This window comes from Mustela nivalis (assembly GCF_964662115.1).
Source record: "Mustela nivalis genome assembly, chromosome: 4".
Lineage (NCBI taxonomy): Eukaryota > Metazoa > Chordata > Mammalia > Carnivora > Mustelidae > Mustela > Mustela nivalis.
The window spans coordinates 86888857-86909106 of NC_139023.1; the positions used below are offsets into that span (position 1 = coordinate 86888857).

The window sequence follows — 20250 nt, forward strand, 5'->3', positions numbered from 1 at the left end:
AAGATTCTTTTAACAGTGATATCCTAGGTAGTATCAGTTTGAGAAATAGCCAAAAGTTGGGCCAGACTTCTATATGTGAGTTTTATACCATCGTTATTGACAAGTTTATGGGATATTTTTCTTTAACATGTGAATTTGCAAGAAATTCTCAATAGAGCAAGTAAGTGATGACTAAAAGGTTACCAAAAAAATTAAAAATAAAGCATATTTTCCTGAAATACCTGAGGGAATAGGTGGGGGTTGGGGAGGAAGTAAGGTGTTAGTCTTGCTCTGGACATTGCAAGGTAAAGGAGGAGAAGGAGGAGATGGTGCACTATCTTTCATACCATACAGCTTGGACTCTTTAGAGAGCGTTCTTGGCAAGGAAGATCCTCTGGAGGCATTGGGTGATTCGGTCTTTAGTGTCTTGGAATTGTAATGCAACTGTATTAAGACAAATAAACTTTCAAAATTAAAATAATGAAGATGAGAAAAACCAACATTATGTAAAAAAAAATGTGGAAGAAAGAACACCAATCCAGGGGTCAGAAGACCCAGTTCCAGTTTATTACAAGTTAACACTGTGATACTAGCAAGATTCTTAGCTGTTTTTCATTTAAAATTTAAAAAGTCATCCCAGATATTAAGTTTCTCCTAACTTAATGTTATAGGAGTCTATAACTCTATAATCTAAAAAACAGTTGTTTAATTAAGTTGGACAAGGAAAGGTTTAACAAATGATATGATTATCAATGCATAAAAAAGTAACTTCGTACTAACAAAGTTCAATGAAGAAGCTGTATAAAAGAAGTGGCAACCTGAAGTTTGGATCTTCTTATGTTCAGAATATAGTTATATCAGAGAAAAATGCTGGAAAGTCTCACTTTAATATAATTGGTAAAGGAAGAACACACATGATAGAAAATAAACACTGCGAAGAATAATCTAATCCTAGACTTTAAGGTTTTTACCTTTACATCAACTCCAGGAATGTAGAATACTGTTGTTTCTAAATCACTAGACTTGGTCTGTAGAGAAGATGGTACTTTCTTGCCAGTCATTAAATGGGTGGTAGAAGCATAATTGGTTTGAAACTTCTTCTTTTTTGAAGGAGAGTCTTGATCTAAACTCCTGGAACTTCTATCATAACTCCTATAAATAGAAAAATGATTTTTATCTTTTTAAAAAAGGCAATCATCTCCTTTTGTTTATAATCAAACTTTTACTTATACAGCAAGTGGAATATAATCCTTCATTAATAAACCTGAAAAAGGAAAGCTCATTAGTGCCTGTAGCTAAGCTGGCTAACACCATGCATGGATGATATTCATGTTGTATGCTCTGGAACTACATAGGGCAGCCACCTTTAGGCTTTCCTGAGGTCACAGGGGTTTCACATGAATGTATCAGGTTGAGCCAAATGAAATTGCCCTTTACACAGGTAAAATCAGTTGAATATCAGCAATCTATTTTAATGAATTAGCATGCTTTTATCATTACTACTACATTTGTAGGAATTTAACTGTTTAAGTGCCTTTTTTATCTTCTCATTTTATAAAACCCTCCTTAGGAAAAAAAAACATTAAAAAAAATTTTTATTTTTTAAATGTAATCTTTATACGCAACATGGAGCTCGAGGTCATATGGTCTACTGACTGAACCTGCCAGGTGCCCATAAAAATCTTTTATTGTGAAAAATTTCAAACATGCGAAAAGTAAACAGAATGGTAAACTGTAAACCCCTATGGCTCCATCTTCCAGCTTCAACAGTTGTCAGCATTCTGCCCCTTTTTTAAATTGACATCTCTAGTCACTTCCCATCTATTGTCTCAATTATTATTTTCTTTAGTTCAAGATTAGGAGATAAAGGCAAAAATTCAAGGAAAAAAAATCTAATCTTAAACCTATTTATACCACCACTTTTAAATGGAGATAAATGGTGAAGCTACATTCCAATATACTGAGGCTTCTTTTTCCCCAGTTTCCCAATCTTGCTTTTTTTCTGAATTCACCAAAACTGAATAACCAAGAAATCTTTGAGTACTGCACTGTTCTTTAAAACAGAAATATTCACAATACAAGAACAGAGACTGAGAAATTTGGGCTTATTTAAAGGAGAATTACAAAGACACAACTCTTTTAATTAAATTGCTAGAATCTAAAGCAGAAATGCATTTCTAGTTGCCAGAAAATTTTATACACTTGTTTAAGGAACTAGTATGTTATACAAGTAACCACTCAAACTTAAAACTCTGATTAAATCCACTCTTTAAATCTGTATTTTGGGAGACGGGTGAAAAAGTTGTTTGTAATTCAGGGATATAGCAATAAAGTTAAATGTACCTTTTCTGACCAAATTCTTACCTTCTCAAGCTTATATCATCATGTTCTTGTAGAAGGGTAGTTGGGTGGAGAACACATTTTCCACTATCAATTTCCACCCGTATATCAAGTTCAAAGTCAATATTTCTCTCTGTAGCTGTGCCACTAAGACTTCGGTTGACTGGAGCTGTGGGCCAGCGTTCTGTAAATAACTGATGAACAGCAGCAAAGCCTGTTGCTTTTTTACGAGATGTGTGTCTAGAGAAAGAATTGACTGTTACATTTTACTAAATTCAAAGAATTTTCAACAAACTATTTCTCAATATGTTATGTGAGCAATAGTCTGTAAATAAATTTTACCATTTTATAAATTCATACATATTACTCAATTAGCTCATACTAATTGAAATTTTTCCCAAGTTTGATGGAGTCACATTTTATTCAACAACCATACACTCAGTAACTATTACATGCCAGCTGACATGCTAGGTGCTGAGGACACAGGCATAATCATTCCTATTGAGGAGTCTGAATGTCAATGTATGAACTATATTCTACATTTATAAGATTTCATTTTTGCAAATTGTGAAATGCTATTTTTCTGATTTTATTAAAAGAACAAAGAATAGGGAAAGAAAAAAATAATGTCATATGGAGCTAAATTACATTTAGCTCATTTAGTTTCTTAGTCTAGGCACATTAAGATTTTTTTCTGTAAAATTTAATAGTTACACATAATTCTGCAAAGCTCAGTTCTAGACTCTGAAATACTACCGATGGGTCTCAAAACAAAAAGGCCACTTACGAGGGTTTCCGGTAAATATAAAACCTTTCCCTCTCATGGTCTTCATCCTTTTCATCCTTCTCAGAATCTTCACTAGTAGAAGACAAACTGTCATCCCGTCGGCCTTCTTCAGGCTGGAAAGGAATGCCTGATGAATAGCCTCCTGGAGTTTTGGGAGAACTGAACACGGAATATGATCCTTCACTATTTGCGGAGTAATGGGATGCTCCTTCGATGGTTACTGACAAAAGGTCCAGTTCTGTCTCCTCTGGAAACTGAGTGTAAAAAGAGAAGATGTGAGTCAGGTTCACATTATACATCTCTTACTTAAAAAAAGAAAAAGAAAAAATATATGTTTAAGCATTTAAAATTCTCTCAAGGGTTGAATTTCCTCACCCTGAACCGTCATATGAAATGGCACACCAAGGAAGAAAGGTCTTACCACAGACAGACACACTACTGACATACTAAAAATCAGAGTGAAATTTTACATTATATAAACATATCAGCCTGTTAATTAGTACATATTGTGTAATTCTTTAAGCATAGTTAAACATGCTGTGGAGACAAAACAAACAATGTGATCAACTGTAAATCAGAAGGGCAAGAGAGTAATTAGTGATGGAAGAGCATGCAGTGTCTCTTGAGAAAGTATTTTATGCTTCTGGATGCTTTTTATAGCTAGCTAGCTTTTAAAAATGAGTCCCCCCCCCCCCAAGAATCTCTATTTGGCTGTAGACAACAGATGTGTCAATCATTATGTAATTAAAGATATGAATCTAACTTATAAATATTATTTTTTAAGGTGAATAGTTTATTATAAACACTATGTCACTGAGAATTGCACCAGAAGGCCACTGTATTTAAGTAGATAAAAAAACAAAACAAAACAACAATAACAAAACTTCCTATGACCTAATTTGTTTTTCCAATTTGAGACTTGCTCAAATATCCTTTGAAAATGGGATAAGCTTTTGTGAAGTGTTATGTGCAAGGTAATGTAATTTGTTGATACTATTAAATACAACAAAATTAGATACACAAAAATAGAGTACCATAATAAAAATGTCCTACATGCAGAATTCAGCTTTTCCTTATTTTTTACAATATATATGTTATTTAGTAATTAAGTAAAACATTTTATTATTCATCAGAACATCTTCAATATTTTAAAAGTAAGAATCTGTGCAATCCCTTTGTTTTACATTTATTTTACATTTAACCATGCCTTAATGATCTATTCTATAATTTGGGATTTTTATATGCTATTTTTTTAAACAAATAGCTTACATTACTATTTAAAAATAGGACTTGAACCAATTCAAATATTAATGCCTGAGAATTACTTGGTCATTTCAAAACATACTTGATCATTTCAAAACATACAAATAAATCAAATCATTCGTTTTATACCTGAAACTGATATATTGTCATGTCTCAATAAAAAAAAAAATGGATGGGGAAATATAAATTAGGAGAATCCCTCAATTCAATTCTTTAAATGATTTATTTCCAAGTTCATTTTTAGAAAAAAAAAAGGACATGTTTATCAATCTCCCCATAATCTCATAGTTCCTTTTTTTTTTTTTTAAGATTTTATTTATTTGACAGAGAGAGAGAAATAGTGAAAGAGAAAACACAAGCAGGGAGTGGGAGAGGGAGAAGCAGGCTTCCTGCTGAGCAGGTAGCTCAATGTGGGGTTCAATCCCAGGACCCTGGGATCAGGACCCAAGCTGAAGGCAGACGTTTAATTAACTGAGCCACTCAGGCACCCCTATAATCTTACAGTTCTGAAACAAAATTCACTCTAAGTTCAGTGTAATGGTGGGATATGTACTAAAACTATAGCTTAAGAGGGCAGGGAAACAAAATGTATGAGGAATAAGTGCCACTTTTTAATGTAACTTGATGGAAAATTTCTAGACAAAGATTTATATACCAAGTGTACGGATATATTTTTAAAATTTAATTTTACTTTCATGACTTATATTCAGGGAAAATATATGGTTCATAAAAATGTTAATTCAACTTTAAGTCCTTGGGTGGCACATTTGCCATACTGTTTTGAACATAATTTTTAAATGGATTTTTAAAATAAATGTATGCTTTTTTTATATGTACACAGTGACTCCAAAGAAATAGCATTCAATGATTAATTTGTTGTTCTGAGAGAAGTTTGATTCTAGTTTCAATTAGTTAAAAATTTTTTTAAAGAAAAGATTAATTTTGTCATTTAATGTAGGGAAAACAGATTCACTTAGGGATTAGCAAATAACTAATAAATAGCAGTTTTATGATTTGGTTAATTTGGTAAGCTGATTTAGTAATTCTGGAGATTCAGTAATTAATATTATACAGAACTAAATAAATACAGAACTAAAATGTTTTCTGCAAGAAATGTTTTCATGCAAGAGCTTATAAAATATACATGATGAAAAAGAATTCAATCTTGAAGCTTTATGTAAAATATTTTTGAGATTTGAGTTTAGTATAAAATGAAAGGAAGACATTTTGAAAGCAGATTTTCAGGGTAGCTAATTAGTTTTAAAGCAAGATTTATGTTGTTCTTAATAAGTACCTGAAAATACCCTTCCCCAGGACAGCTGGATTGTGGCGTACTTCCCCATATTGTTTTTTTCAACTTAATTAAAATAATAAGAGAATATATAAAAACTCATGAAAAATTAAAAAAACAATGGTTTAAAAGCAAACAAACATTCAAAAAACAAAGCAAACATGTTAACATAAATTTTAACATATACAAAATTAAATATAACTTTTAAGCCGACCTTCTAACTTCTGGTTTCTGCTATTATCTTTATATATTCTGAACTAAAATACATAATAAGATAAATAGATAAAGTATAAACATTCCACATTTACACTTGTATGAAAGACCTAGTTTAATATGGATTCATACTTGAAAGGAAAATTATTCAACTAAGTCTTTCTACCTAAGATCAAGCAGTATGGAATCTTTATTCTAGGTGCAAAACACTAACATGAGCAGCATGGCTCTTAAATGCTAGCACAGAGGCAGTGTCTTGCTGTTTGGTAATTTAAAGACACTTCACCCATCACAACTGGCACTTTCATTGTAGGTAGGAATTCATATTTTGAAACTGTAACTACTGTAATTTTGTAATTACTAAAAATTATTTAACACTGTGTATCTCTAACAAATAGTATCTCTCTTACTGTATCTTGGATATTGAAAGTTACTCTGGGCCCGGGAGATGCTGCATCCACACGGATTTCAGGGAGCTCCTCAGTTTCTCCTATTCGAGAACTGGAAGAAAAATATGAAGTTACTAAACATTAGCATTCTTTTTTTAAAAAGTCCCTAGACTTTATAAAAGTCTAACAAATGTCAGTAAATTTTTTACTGACATTAAATATTTCTAAATTTTTACCTTATCCAAGGATTAAATTTTTGGTATCCTATTCCTTAATCTTTAGCATCTCATTAAAAAACAAAACAAAACTGAACGTTTTGATTAACATGAGGTTTTCTGAAACTAAAGCATATTAAAAAAAATATAGTTCTTACTTTAAATGCTCATTTATTAGTAAGACAGTATTTTTCTTTAATCTGTAGAATTTCCATTTTTTCATATGCTAAATATGTATGTAGTCACATCTCTTCTAAAATGGTAAATTTATAGCAGCAGTTACTCATCTGCACACACTCATTTCTTTGAATAGTCCAAAAGTTTACACATAAACTTGTCTAAATAGCAATGTACTTCTTTTCTAAAAAGCACACAGTGATTGCAGTATACATACACTAGAAGAATTCCTCAAATAAATTTTTTAGTTGGATAGTATCCATTATTACCGATATTGACTAATAAGATTAATTTTTGCTCCCTTAATTATGTAATTTCCCCAAGTAGAACACAATAAATTAGTGGATCTACATAAAGGAGTCAGTAATTTTATTACTTGTTTCAGTGGATGAAAATAGGTATTACCTTGCCCTTTCCATTCGTTTAAGAGGAGGTCTTCCAGAAGCAGAAATGCTTTTTGAACGGCTATAACTTGGTTTGTAACCCAAACCCCACTTATCCTTTAGAGAAGCAGCCTAATGAAATGGGAGAGGAAGAGTGACTTTAGACAGTTGCTTATTGTCATAGTATCTGACTATACGTAAAATATTCTATTCAACAAAATAGTATATTTTCCCCAGGTCAATAACATGCTACTTTAAATTTGTCTTTAGGGGAGCCTAGGTGGCTCAGTGGATTAAATAAAGCCTCTGCCTTCAGCTCAGGTAATGCTCCCAGGGTCCTGGAACTGGAAGAAAAATATGAAGTTACTGAACATTAGCATTCTTTTTTTAAAAAGTCCCTAGACTTTATAAAAGTCTAACAAATGTCAGTAAATTTTTTACTGACATTAAATATTTCTAAATACTTACCTTATCGAAGGATTAAATTTTTGGTAACCCATTCCTTAATCTTTAGCATCTCATTAAAAAACAAAACATGGGATCGAGCCCCACATTGGGCTCTCTGCTCATCGGGGAGCCTGCTTCCCCCTCTCTCTCTGTCTGCCTCTCTGCCTACTTGTGATCTCTCTCTGTTGAATAAATAAACAAAATCTTTATAAAAAAATTGTCTTTAAATGTCATTTAACAGTATAGATGGATCAAAGTAGAGCAGGACTCGGCCACTCTTTAGTCCTAACGTCAATTAGAAGGGTTGTACAATGGAAATATGGTTCACCATCTGGCCTGACAGAGAAAAGAAAAAGACTGGAAACAGGATGAAGGGTACAGAAATAAGGTGAGAAGAAAGGAAACAAAGGGAAGAAGGCCAAAAAAAAAAAAGAATTAAAAGGAAAGATTCTGGGAGAAGCTGGGTGGCAGGAGGAGGTAAAAGGGAGATCGGAGGAGAGCAGGAAGGGGAGAGGGAGAGGCTGGGATGGGGAGACCAGTTGGGGTGGGGGAACCATTGATCATTTTAAGTACCACCCCCTGGCATGCCTGCCACAGCACTATATGAAAGGAAAGGAAGGGGTGACCTCAACAGTCTACTTATCTCTAAATGTGTAATTGGGATCTAGATATTGAAATGATTCCAAGACAATGGAGATGTGGAATGCAAGAGGACTGAGGAGGAAGTGAGGGGGGGAAGACAGATGATATATATGCTAAGAACACTGATAAAAGTTCAAGAATTTCCCTAATTCTCTCTACATAGTTTTATTTTTAACAGTCAATTACCAAATATAAACTACCTTATAAATAGTGCATAAGCAGTACTTTACTTTTATTTTATGATTGTTAGGTATACAGTAGCAAAAATTTTAAACAAAGACTTATGCATTACAGATCATCACTATCCATTTATTACCATCAGAAGCCAGTGATGAATAACTTAAACTGGATTTTATCTTCAATTTGAATAAATAATTTAGAACAGTTTTCAAACTAGGATGTCTGGGAGTTCCGGGTGGTCAAGAAAGGTCAAGCCAATAAACCCTGAATCCCTGCAAACTTTCCCCTCTTCTTCTGGTCCTAGCAACTCTGATTTAATGCTTTTTATGTATTAAGGTGCCACTAAAAAATGAAGGGTTCTGCTAATTATTTAAAAAAAAAAAAAAGAGTTAAGAACCTATCTCTTCTGAAAAAAGTAGTTTTTCCACTAACAAGACCACCTTGACCCAAGGCAACCTACCTTCATTTGAATACATTTTAGAATTATTTTCTACTATATGTTTATAGTATATCTATCTACATACTTATTTCACTTACTCAGCAACTGGACTTATTCAGCAATTGGACCAAAAAAATGTGGTAGGAAATGGGGTCAAAGATAATTAACTTGTTGTTTAAGAGACTCATATTCTAGTTAGCACAACTAAATGTGCATAGAAAAGAGAATGAAGTGCTGAGAGTACAGAGTGGCTAACAGGTAAAGTCAGCTGTGGAAAATGGGACGGGAGTAGAATGGACATGTCAAAAGACTCATATTTGAGTAAGACACTAAAAAGACATTACGGTTTTATGAAAGGTGGATAAAAAGTAGTGGCTAAGGACAGACTGCAGAATCCCACTGTTTGGGTTTAATCTTGGCTCTGCCAAGGTTAATGACTGTATAACCTTCGTCAAATTACTTGGCTGCTGTCTCAGCATCCTCATTTTTTTTTTTTTTTTAAGATTTTATTTATTTGAGAAAGAGAGAGATCAAAAGTAGGCAGAGAGGCAGGTAGAGAAAGAGAGGGGGGGAAGCAGGCTCCCTGCAGAGCAGAGAGCCTGACGCGGGGTTCGATCCCAGGACCCCGGGATCATGACCTGAGCCAAAGGCAGAGGCTTTAACCCACTGAGCCACCCAGGCACCCCTTAGCATCTCCATTTTTAAAACGGGGAAATAATACATGCTACTTCCTTTGGCTATTGTAAAATTAAATGGGTTGTTAAATGTAAAGTGCTTTAAATAACACCTAATACCTAGTAGATATGGAATGTACAAATCAAGTGGTATTATCACTAGAAATGGAGAACGAAAGAGAACTTAAGTATGGTCACAAAGTTTCATAAAGTGAAAAATAAAAGAACGGTCTACTCTAATAATAAAATTCTTCTTAAATGTTTACTCACTCGCATACTGGACCTCCGTAATTTCTTACGAACATCTCTTCGAATATCATTCACAGCAACAGATTCTAACTGCTGATAACGCTGAATTTCTTGGTTTATGGTTCCTTCACTTGCACCTAATTTTCTGGATGCAAAATAAATACCGCATTTTAGTGTAAAGGGGTGACAGAGTAAGACTGATTTATATTTGCTCCCTTTTAATTCTTTCACTTTCAGAATATCAAAGATATATGGACAGGCCAAAATCCTTAAAGTTAACACTCATACCTAGTAAACTGTTAAAAAGCTCTCTAATATTTTAGGAAACAGCTCTTTCCCACTTCCGCATTAATAGCCTCTGTGACAATCTCATGAAAGCTATGGACTCACTCTGCAGAATAATGTCTGAATGTAAAATTATACATATATTTAAGCCTCAGGTAAAATTTAAAGGGAGGATGTATATTTTGCTACAAGTCACTTTTAACCCCCAAGAGCAAAACTCACACTGCAATGTAACTCAACAGGAAAATGTGAATCGCTCTATTGTAATTAATTTACAGATCATTTTTTAGGTAATACCTTTCATTGTACAAAATGCACATTATTTGTTTAGAGTTCCTGAATGCAAAAACCACAGACACAGGTGGTATATGAAGATCAGAAAAGATGAGGCATGACTATCACCTTTTGGGAAAACAAAAATTTCGAAGTTTGATGATTAGGATACTTTGTCTTCTAGAGCAAGTATTATTTAATCAATAATATGCAGTAGGCAATAGATAAAGAAAAAAATATTACCACCACCTACTCCCGACCTCCCTACTCATCTTATATCCATCTCAGTTTTAGAGAATTGTTAATACAAGCAGGCAAAAAAAAACAAAAACAAAAACATGAACTTTAACTTCAGACACACACAAGTTCAAATACCACTTCTTTAACCTCTCTGAGCCAGTTTTCTCACCTATAAAGTTTGGATAATGCCATCTAATCTCACAGAAATCTTGTGAGGATTATATTAAAATAACATGTCAGATTCACAATTGGTACTTAAAAAATGCTAAATTTGTTTCCTTCCTTAAAAATTTAAATTCCAGACACGTGTTGTGATGAGCACTGGGTATTATATGCAACTAAGGAATTGTTAAACACTACATTCAAAACTAATGATGCACTGTATGTTGGTTAACTGAACATTAAAAAAAAAATTTACATTCCAGAAATACCAATGTTAGCAAGACTAACATTGGTATGTATGTTAATATACATATGTAAAGGTATATATATATAGATATATACGCATATGTAGAGATATGTATATATGATACATAGTCTGTCATTAAACTGCCCAGAAATGGGGAGTTGTGATGAGAGCTGGACAGAACCTCACACTTAACTTCATCAGTAATGAATGTATGATCTCAGGCAAATTATCAAACTCTACTGGACCTTGGTGATCTCATTTATAAATTAAGGGGGGTATACTGGCCCAAATCCAGTTTTCTCCCTATTTAAAATTCTATGATTCCATTATTAAAAATATTATATTATAATAAAAATCATTACACATACTTAAGATCATCTATTACTTTGGCCTGTTCATTCAGTTCTCTGATATCGACTATACGCTTCATAATTTTTCTTCCTCTAAGTTCTCCTGGCTGGCTACAAGATGCTCCTTGTCTTCGATAGTCTACAGCTTCCTGAAAAATCAAAAGCATGTCTGTTAATACCACTTTCAGGTCACACCGCAAATCTATACTATCACAAGAATAACACCTTAAATCAAAGGAAGCATGCAAGAATCAAAGCCATCTATATCAAGTAAGATGATTGGAATTCTCCAGTGATTCAAATCCCTTCATTTTCACAAGGAATCTATGTAGCTGCTACCTACATTTCCCCATGAGTGAGCTCTGCATGCTCTCAAACGGGACTGGCTAGACTGAGGGGAGCCCCACATCTCTGGGTCACACAGATACTCTGCAGGAACAGAATGGCGCTGATTTGGGGGCGTCAGGCCTAGAAGGTGATTTACAAGTCGCTGCCCAAAGGTGAGCTTGTGGCCATCTCCACTTACTGAACTTCCATCTGAACTCTAAATAATAAACAGTAACATTAATTTTTTAAAAATTTCTTTCTAAGAACAGGACTATTTCATGAAACAGTTAAAAGATATTTAAAAAATGTTTAAACCAATACCAGAATAAAAGCCGAGAGTAACTTGCTTTTAAACTACCAAATAATTTATACTATAAAACATACAGTACAGAGGGAAATACATTTTTTAAATGTATATTTTGTGTACAAGCACTTTGCTTTTCAGATTCATTTTTTAGCATCTTTATTGAGATATAAGCCACATGCCATAAAATTCACCCATTTAAAATGAACAATTTATTAGTTTTGAGTATATTCACAGTTGTACAACTGTCACCACAATCTGTTTAGAACATTTTCACCACCCACCCCCAAATGAAAGCTCATAACTAACAGCAATCTTTCTCCATTCCCCATCCCCAATTCCCCAGCCCTCAGCAACCACTAACGTACTGTCTGTCTCTATAGGTTTGCTTTCACTTTGTTTTTACGTTAGTACATTACCTATAGGTTAAGGCACAAGTCTTTTGACAGCTAATAAGAAAAGTATCAATGAAAAGATAATATTATGAAATTTTAAAAAATTACAAAATATAGACACAGGAAACCATCACTCTCTTCTTTCCTCTACAATTATCAACTACAATATAATAAATAACATTAAGTCAATCTTTTCCCTGTCTCAGGGTAAAGGCTAGTCCAGAAAAGTCTAACAGTGAGTTTACTTACAGTATGGATGGTGGGAGACATAGTATCAACTTCATCCTCATCTGACAGGTCAGCTATGTTCACTGAATTTAGATCAGCAATGTCATCTATGTCCTCCTCTCCTGTCAGTGTCGTAAGGGTATTGCCCAGAGCATTAAGTCTTTTGCCAATGTTAGGATCCATATGGACATCGATCCCACACATCTTCCATAAAACATTGAGTGTCCACGTTCCAGCACTACTACTTTCTGTTTAAATAAAGAGAAGTGGCATTTTTGGTAAGTCTTGATTGAGTTCAGATATTTAAATCAATCTATATTTCAGGAATAAAATGGATGATGGTCTTATTTAATAACTAATCTCTCCACAACTAGGTCTGGGATTGATTTCCCTCTGCAGAGTGTGCACCTTTGTTTCCTCTGTGCAGCACCCTTCTTTCTCCTGCGAACAATGGATTCCCTCTTCCCCCCACTCCTGAACTGATCTACCCTCCCATGGCTATAATGGGAATTTCCATGACCCTCACTTATTAGCCAGAATTAGATAAGTAAGCCAGGTGAGAGTCAAAGTTGGAAATCTAAAAACCCTTCTCTGGACTTCAGGAAAAAAAAAATGATCCCTTCTCTAGTGCTTGAGGGAGGGGGAATGAGGCTCATGGGCTATGGGCAGCCATATCTTCTGGCATGTGTAAGGAGGAAGTCAGCAGTATGAAGAAAATGAAGCAGTCAGAAAGGAGCAAAGAAGAAAGCCCTGGTGGCAGTCGAAATCTTGGATCCAGGAGTTTCTGAGGGCCTCTGAACTGACCTGTTCCTTATCTTCACTGAGATAGCCATTTCGAAGCTTAACTGTGATCTGCATGTATCCTTTTAATAAACTCTCCCTTTCGGTTAAGATGGTTTTCATGGGTTGTCACTTAAAAACCAGAGTTCTGACAATGACTTTTATATGACCTTTCTCCAAATACATATGCGTTTACCTCAGTTATCACCCATTTCTTCTAACATTACTCCTGGAAATTTCCTAATTTTTTCAGTTCTCCATCAGTGGGACTGTTGGCCTTGCTATTTTCTGAGGCAAGTTACTTAGGATGAGCACCAAGGCTAGGTTTGGGGAGGATAACAAGAAATAGTAAGGAGAGAAAGGAATTCTACTAACTTTAATCAGCTTCTACTCGCACAGACATTTTGAGGATGTAGCTCCCTTTAGCTCACCCTTACTCTTTACCTTTACCAAGTAAAATCAATAAAAATGTAAATTGTACTATCTCATCTTAGTCAAGACAGGTTATAACTTCTGGAGTTATCTCCTAACCAGTTTCCTAAGATTTTTTTTCCTTTCTAATCCTTGAAAGTGTCTGCTTTCTTGCTCACAAAAATTCAGTAGCTCTCCCATTTCTACCAAATTAAGTTCAGACTCCTTATTATCCTTTAATATTTTTCCCATATTACTTTTCACATAACTCTGTCTACCCAGTCTGGACAATTCTGACTAGACACTGGTTTCACAGCATAACTAATATTCTGTCGGCCTGAATTTTCTGACCCATACCCTTCCAGTTTTTGCTTCAGAAACAATTTTGTCTGTCAAGTCCCTGTTCAAATACTTGTTAAATATTAAAAGAAGCTTTCTCTGCACCACCTGAGTAGCTCAGTTGGTTAAGTGTCTGCCTTTGGTTCAGGTCCTGATCCCAGGGTCCTGGGATCAATCCTGCCTTTGTGCTCCCTGCTCTGTGGGGAGCCTGCTTCTCCCTCTGACTCTGCCTCTCTCTCTGCCTCTTTTGTCTCTAATCCTAGTATCCCTCCAAATTTGAAATTTTTCTCTTTCCTCATCAGATTTCAGAAGCAATTAGAATTTCATATTTTATTGAACTTACCACTTATAGCTTACTCACCCTGCAGAGCCTCAACTACATTATAAATCAAATTTATAGAGTAGAAAAGTATATCCTGTCTTTGTCTTTCCTAAAACTTTTTGCAGTATATCAGCAAGTATCTAATAAATGATTGTTAAATAGATAAAAATATGCTAATATTACTATAAAAATGGTTTTTTAAAATCAAGGAACACCAGAATTAAAGACTCAATGTTAATATAAAGGCTTTATGTGTGTATATATGTATACTTACATATATAGGTATAAAAAAGCAAAATATAACTTATTTATGTAAAAAAGGTAATACCAGTCATGAACTTACCAGCAGCTGCCTGTCCTGTAGTCCTAGAACATACTTCATAGGTGCCATCTGGAACTACACCTGCATAAAATCACCCCAAAAATAGTTTTTAATAAAATTATGCTTGTGATTAAATACTATTTTATAATTAAATACTGTACTGTAATACCAAAGATTATTATCTAAATATAAATAGGATCACTAGCTTCTTTAGGCCTCAATTTCTAAACTGTAGAATGAAACATGAAACATCTACCTTAGATGTCTTGTAATATTCTATATCTCAACATTTTTTTATTTTATGCTTTTAAGAATTTAACTGCAGCTTTATCTTTACATTCTGCATGTGACAATACCTGACTGACTCTGAAACTAGTTTCCAGATGCTATGACAATTTGTGCCATCTTGTGAATGGCACTTTGAGAAAGCAAATGGTTTAAAAATAATTTTCTGTTAATAAGAACTTCCACATTTAGGTCACAGACATGATTTATTAGCCTTGTCTTTCCATGGATCATTTTATGAGGAAAAAAATGACTGACTGCCATGATGTCAGTCTCATAACAATTAAGCTCCTAAAGTCATGGACCTATCCCCAGAACACATCTAATTTTAACTCTGAAAAATTTACTACCACACCACTTAGCTTTAATCTAATAACTTCAACTTAAAAAAAAAAAAAAAAGAAAGAAGAAAAAGAAAAAAAAGAGGTGAATTAAATCAACAATTTCAAACAGTAGAGGGGCATACCATCTTTGAGACAACTTTTCAAAAAGTTAAGCCTAAGGACAGGATTAAGACTCTTTCTCAGTAATCCTTCATAGAAACAAAATTTCAGTCTAAACCTGACAGTCATAAATCTTAAATGAAATGTCCTTTTACAATTCATTCTGTAACTTAAGTTGCCATTCAAATGTTACTCAAATCTGAGTTGCAGAAATACTCTAGCTTATTTTGAGAGAAACAGTCTATTAAGTGACAGTATCTATTTTGTAGGTTTTTAAAAGATAGTGCCAATAACTTTAAAATCTAAATTATATTTTTTAACCATATGGTACCTGTGCTTCACATACAAATTACAGAATTTGAGAGAACAATGTCTTGTCTTAGGGTAAAAGATTGCCTAATTAACCTTTAAAGTCATGCTTATAAATCAGAACAAAAAGGACTTAGGTAACTCTTTCAAATCTAAGAATGCTGTAATGAAAAGAAAACCTTCTGAAATTTGAGTAACATAATGGAGGCCAAATGAAAGCTAGTAAAAAAAAAAAAAAAAAAGGATAGAAAACTTCTAGGACTTTCAATCCCAAGAATTTTTAGAGAATTTTTAAAAATTAATTTTTAAAAAATTACATAAATTCATATATTACAGAGCCATGATAAATTAAAAAGGAATTTTAAGATTTGAGGGGAGTAGATCCAAATCTTCAAAGTGAGGAGAAGGAAATCAGTGAGGCTCTTCCCTGTTTTGCCTATGGTCTCTGAGTCAGAGACAGAATGCTGAGTTGGATCAACCATTAATCTGAATCCAGGAGGGCAATTTTCCTGCTCTTTTGATCTCATGTTCCCCAGGTGTTAACAGAGAGCTTGAGGCTTTCAAACATCTCCTTTACCGCACCCCCCCAATACTACAGTTTCAAACTTTAATGGTTTATATAATTTTTATAAATGAATGTTAGTGAAGAGTCTGATCTTTTCTATCTACTTACATGGTCCTTTGAATCCTACATACAAATTTTTCTAATTTTTACTGCACTTCCTAGAAAACATTATCCTCCTATAGAGGTATTTCACCCAGATCACCTTTTTTCCTAGGGCCTGATTTTAAAATGATCTGTTAAAAAAAAAAAAATCCTATAGCATAACTCTACTGTTCGTTGTTTCTCTACCCTAATTCAAACCTTTCTGAAAATACTTAATGTCATTTCTGTTCTATTTATTATTACTAATAAAAAACTATTTTGCCCCTGTTATAATTTATTTTTTTTTAAAGATTTTTTTTTTTTTTTTTTTTGACAGAGAGAAATCACAAGCAGGCAGAGAGGCAGGCAGAGAGAGAGCCCTGCTGAGCAGAGAGCCCAATGCGGGACTCTATCCCAGGACCCTGAGATCATGACCTGAGCAGAAGGCAGCGGCTTAACCCACTGAGCCACCCAGGCGCCCCATCCCCTGTTATAATTTAGAATATTTGTGTCAATAAAACAAATACTCAACTCTTCTGCTTCCTTCCCAAGACACCAAACAAAAAGCATGTCATAAAGACAAGTCATTTAGTAGCCTACAAAAACTAAAATAAGTAATTTTCAGCATATTAGTATTCTACTTAGTTGGTATAATAAACACTGAGGTGCTGAGTTATTGTTTATAGCTTTTTAATATATGTTTTTGATTTTAATTCAGGGGCATATTTCTCAGGCATTTTCCCTTTATAATAAACTGTTAAGGAAATGGTATTCTCTTTTTGCTTCCAAATACATTTATCCATTTTAATGATTATAAAAAAGGTAAAGATATCATCTTACTAGAAATCAGTAATTTAAATTTATTTTATGAAAAAAAAAGACACAAAAGTTATTAGTGACTTTTTTTAAATTTTTTTTATTATTTTTTTATCATTATAATTTTTTATTTTTTATAAACATATATTTTTATCCCCAGGGGTACAGGTCTGTGAATCACCAGGTTTACACACTTCACAGACTTTTAAAAATATATGTAACAACTGTATAGAAGCTTATTCTGATGAAGGCTGTTTTTCTTCTTATGAATTTTAAGCATAAGTACTTTGATATCAAGTCCTCCTAGTAACTTGAAGTTAACTTGAATTTCACAGAAATTCCACTATTTTACCTGTGAATTATTTAAGTGAGAAGCAGTCACAACAGAATTTCACCCATAATTTTATCTAGGTTTTAGTCAAAATGAAATGCCAAAACTTCAATTTTTGATATAAAAATTATGAAAAGTTTTCTTGTTCTTTAAAGAAGATCCAGAACTGGGAAGAAAATTTTCTTCCAATGGAGAAGGGAAAAAAACTACATAAACAACAGCATACCACCTTTGTAAAGTAAGTATTAATTTTGGTTTAGAGATTGGCTGAGGAATTTTAGCTTGCAACCTTTAATTCCTCAGTTTTTCTTTATTAGAAGATTAATGATGATTTATGAGCTCTGCTATAACATTTCTTATATTAAAATAAAAATAAAACCACGTACCTTCAAAACTGTATATAAACACAGCTTTAGTTACACCCAACCTTGAGTATTATGGAATCAAAGGAATTCACACAAGTTACACATTGTAGCTTACAAATTTAGACATGTGAATTTATTCGTATCAATATTATTTTATGGCTGGAGTTTCTATTTCTGGTTATCTACAACCTGATGATCTATGTCATATGATGAACTGGATCTTGCACATTTATCACTTCCTTTGAAGATCCCCACAGAGCAAAGATGTTTTATCTGGTCATTCACGAATCAACCATAGGAAAAAATCAGGTAGTAAACGAATCTTCAAATGCTAGACTATCAAGAAGAATGCCTAGTTGATTCATTTACCAAAACTACTGAAAGCTGCAGTTTTTCACAAATATGACCTATCTTTAACTAAAAAGAGCCCTTATTTCAGAAAGTCCAATAACATTCCTATAAGCTGAGCATCTTTTGGTTTTACAAATGAAGACACTGCTTTTCTGCCTTTTTTTTTTTTAATTAAAAAAATTCTAACTCTCATGTAGAAAATAAAAGGCACTCACAGGCATTCATCACTAGATCGCCACGAATTTCTGGTTTCCAGTCATCCCACGATGTCTCAAAGCCATCAGCAAAACGAATACAAAAGTTTTTGAAATGCCCTTTACTAACCAGAGATTCTGAAGAACAAGCAGTGATGAGAGTACTTTCAATGGTCAATACTAAAGCAGAACCAATGTCAAGATCTCCAGTGTGATTAGACTGCAAAATATATTAAAAAAAAAAAGAATGTTTTAAATTTGGAAATTCTCACAGGATTCGTAGGAACAAAAGTTTAGAAAAAGTCAAGACTAGAAATCTTCATTAAAAAGCGGCTTAGAAAGTTGTCTACTTTTAAAAACTTAAATTGTTGGAGTACATATGCCATGAGCATCTTTTCTTTTTATTATGTTCAATTAACCAGCATATAGTTCATCGTTAGTTTTTGATGTAGTGTTCAATGACCCATTAGTTGCGTATAACACCCAGGGCTCATCACCGCACGTGCCCTCCTTAATACCCATTATCTGGTTACCCCATCCCTCCAACCCCTCTTTTCTGTAACCCTCTGTTTGTTTTTGGAGTCCAGAGTCTCTCATGGTCTGTCTCTAATTTCTTCACATTCAGTTTTCCCTCCTTTCCCCTATGGTCCTCTATGCTATTCCTTATGTTCCATATGAGTAGAATATTAATTGTCTTCATATTTTTTATTACTTGCAGAAGGTTAAAAAAGGTCAGAGGAGAGAGCATGAGCAGTTGAGGGGGAGAGGGAGACCATCTTAAGCAGGCTCCATTTGGCATAGAGCCCCAGCAGGGCTCCACGTGAGTCTCCATGTGGGGTTTGATCTCACTACCTTGACATCATGACCTAAGCTGAAATCAACAGTGTAACACTTAATTGAGCCACGGAGGTGCCCCTAATTATCTAGTATTCTATCCCAAGCTTCTGTTTTAGACAACTGCCTAAATGGCTTTCCTGAGCTCTGTCCATAATGCCATTAAAAAACCAACATTCTTCAACTCCTGGGGCATGTTGTCACTCACTGACCCAGAATTTTTCTTCACAATGTCTTGCTTAACAAATTCTAAAAGTTAAACTCATTCAGCAACTGGTTATAGGTTAAGGTAAATTTTAATAGAATTTGATATAATTGTAACCTCTTAGGTTCAACCCTTGATAGGGGTTTATAGTCCTCTGTTCGTCTCATATGCATGTCCATAAATTATGAAAATTCTTGCTTTATCTCGTTTACATAACTTGGAAATTTCATTACCATTAAGTATGGCAGCTTAAAGGCATTTTGAAATCCTTCACCCCATTTTAGATGAGGTTACTAAACATTATTAAACAATATTCTTAAATGTTCTTTTGCTTCTATTTCATTAACAATTATATGCCAAAGACTTGTTTGTTAAAAAACAAAACAATAAAAAGATTCTGAAAACTAAGCTGCTTATTTTTCCAGGTAAAAATTAAGATTCACCAGAGCACCTGGTTGGCTCAGGGGGTTAAGCCTCTGCCTTTGGCTCAGGTCATGAACCCAGGGTCCTGGGATCGAGCCCTGCATTGGGCTCTCTGCTCAGAGGGAAGCCTGCTTTCCCCTCTCTCTTTCTCTGCCTCTCTGCCTACTTGTGAACTCTCTCTCTCTCTGTCAAATACATAAACAAAATCTTTAAAAAAAAATTAAGATTTTTTTCATGTGTCTGATAGTCATTTGTATGTCTTCACTGGAGAAGTGTCTGTTCATATCTTCTGCCCATTTTTTGATATGATTATCTGTTTTGTGTGTGTTGAGTTTGAGGAGTTCATTATAGATCCTGGATATCAACCTTTTGTCTGTACTGTCATTTACAAATAT

The 20250-nt window shown here is 33.9% G+C and overlaps 1 protein-coding gene across 16 annotated transcripts in view; it reads right to left on the reverse strand.

Annotated features, from left to right (window-relative positions):
• Positions 1 to 20250, reverse strand: part of BLTP1 (bridge-like lipid transfer protein family member 1) — a 217015-nt gene that overhangs the window by 33930 nt on the left and 162835 nt on the right. For 4 of the 16 annotated variants that reach the window (XM_082726770.1, XM_082726761.1, XM_082726771.1 and 1 more), the window contains 13 exons: positions 18415 to 18613; positions 14675 to 14734; positions 12501 to 12727; positions 11569 to 11769; positions 11244 to 11374; positions 9690 to 9813; positions 7060 to 7169; positions 6284 to 6374; positions 5664 to 5726; positions 3107 to 3360; positions 2344 to 2559; positions 951 to 1131; positions 222 to 423 (listed from right to left, as the gene is read on the reverse strand). In XM_082726770.1, coding sequence (XP_082582896.1) covers positions 222 to 423; positions 951 to 1131; positions 2344 to 2559; positions 3107 to 3360; positions 5664 to 5726; positions 6284 to 6374; positions 7060 to 7169; positions 9690 to 9813; positions 11244 to 11374; positions 11569 to 11769; positions 12501 to 12727; positions 14675 to 14734; positions 18415 to 18613 — 2059 coding nt within the window. The remainder of the gene's footprint in view (positions 1 to 221; positions 424 to 950; positions 1132 to 2343; positions 2560 to 3106; positions 3361 to 5663; positions 5727 to 6283; positions 6375 to 7059; positions 7170 to 9689; positions 9814 to 11243; positions 11375 to 11568; positions 11770 to 12500; positions 12728 to 14674; positions 14735 to 18414; positions 18614 to 20250) is intronic. The other 12 variants (XM_082726767.1, XM_082726766.1, XM_082726768.1 and 9 more) reach the window with 7 other exon arrangements.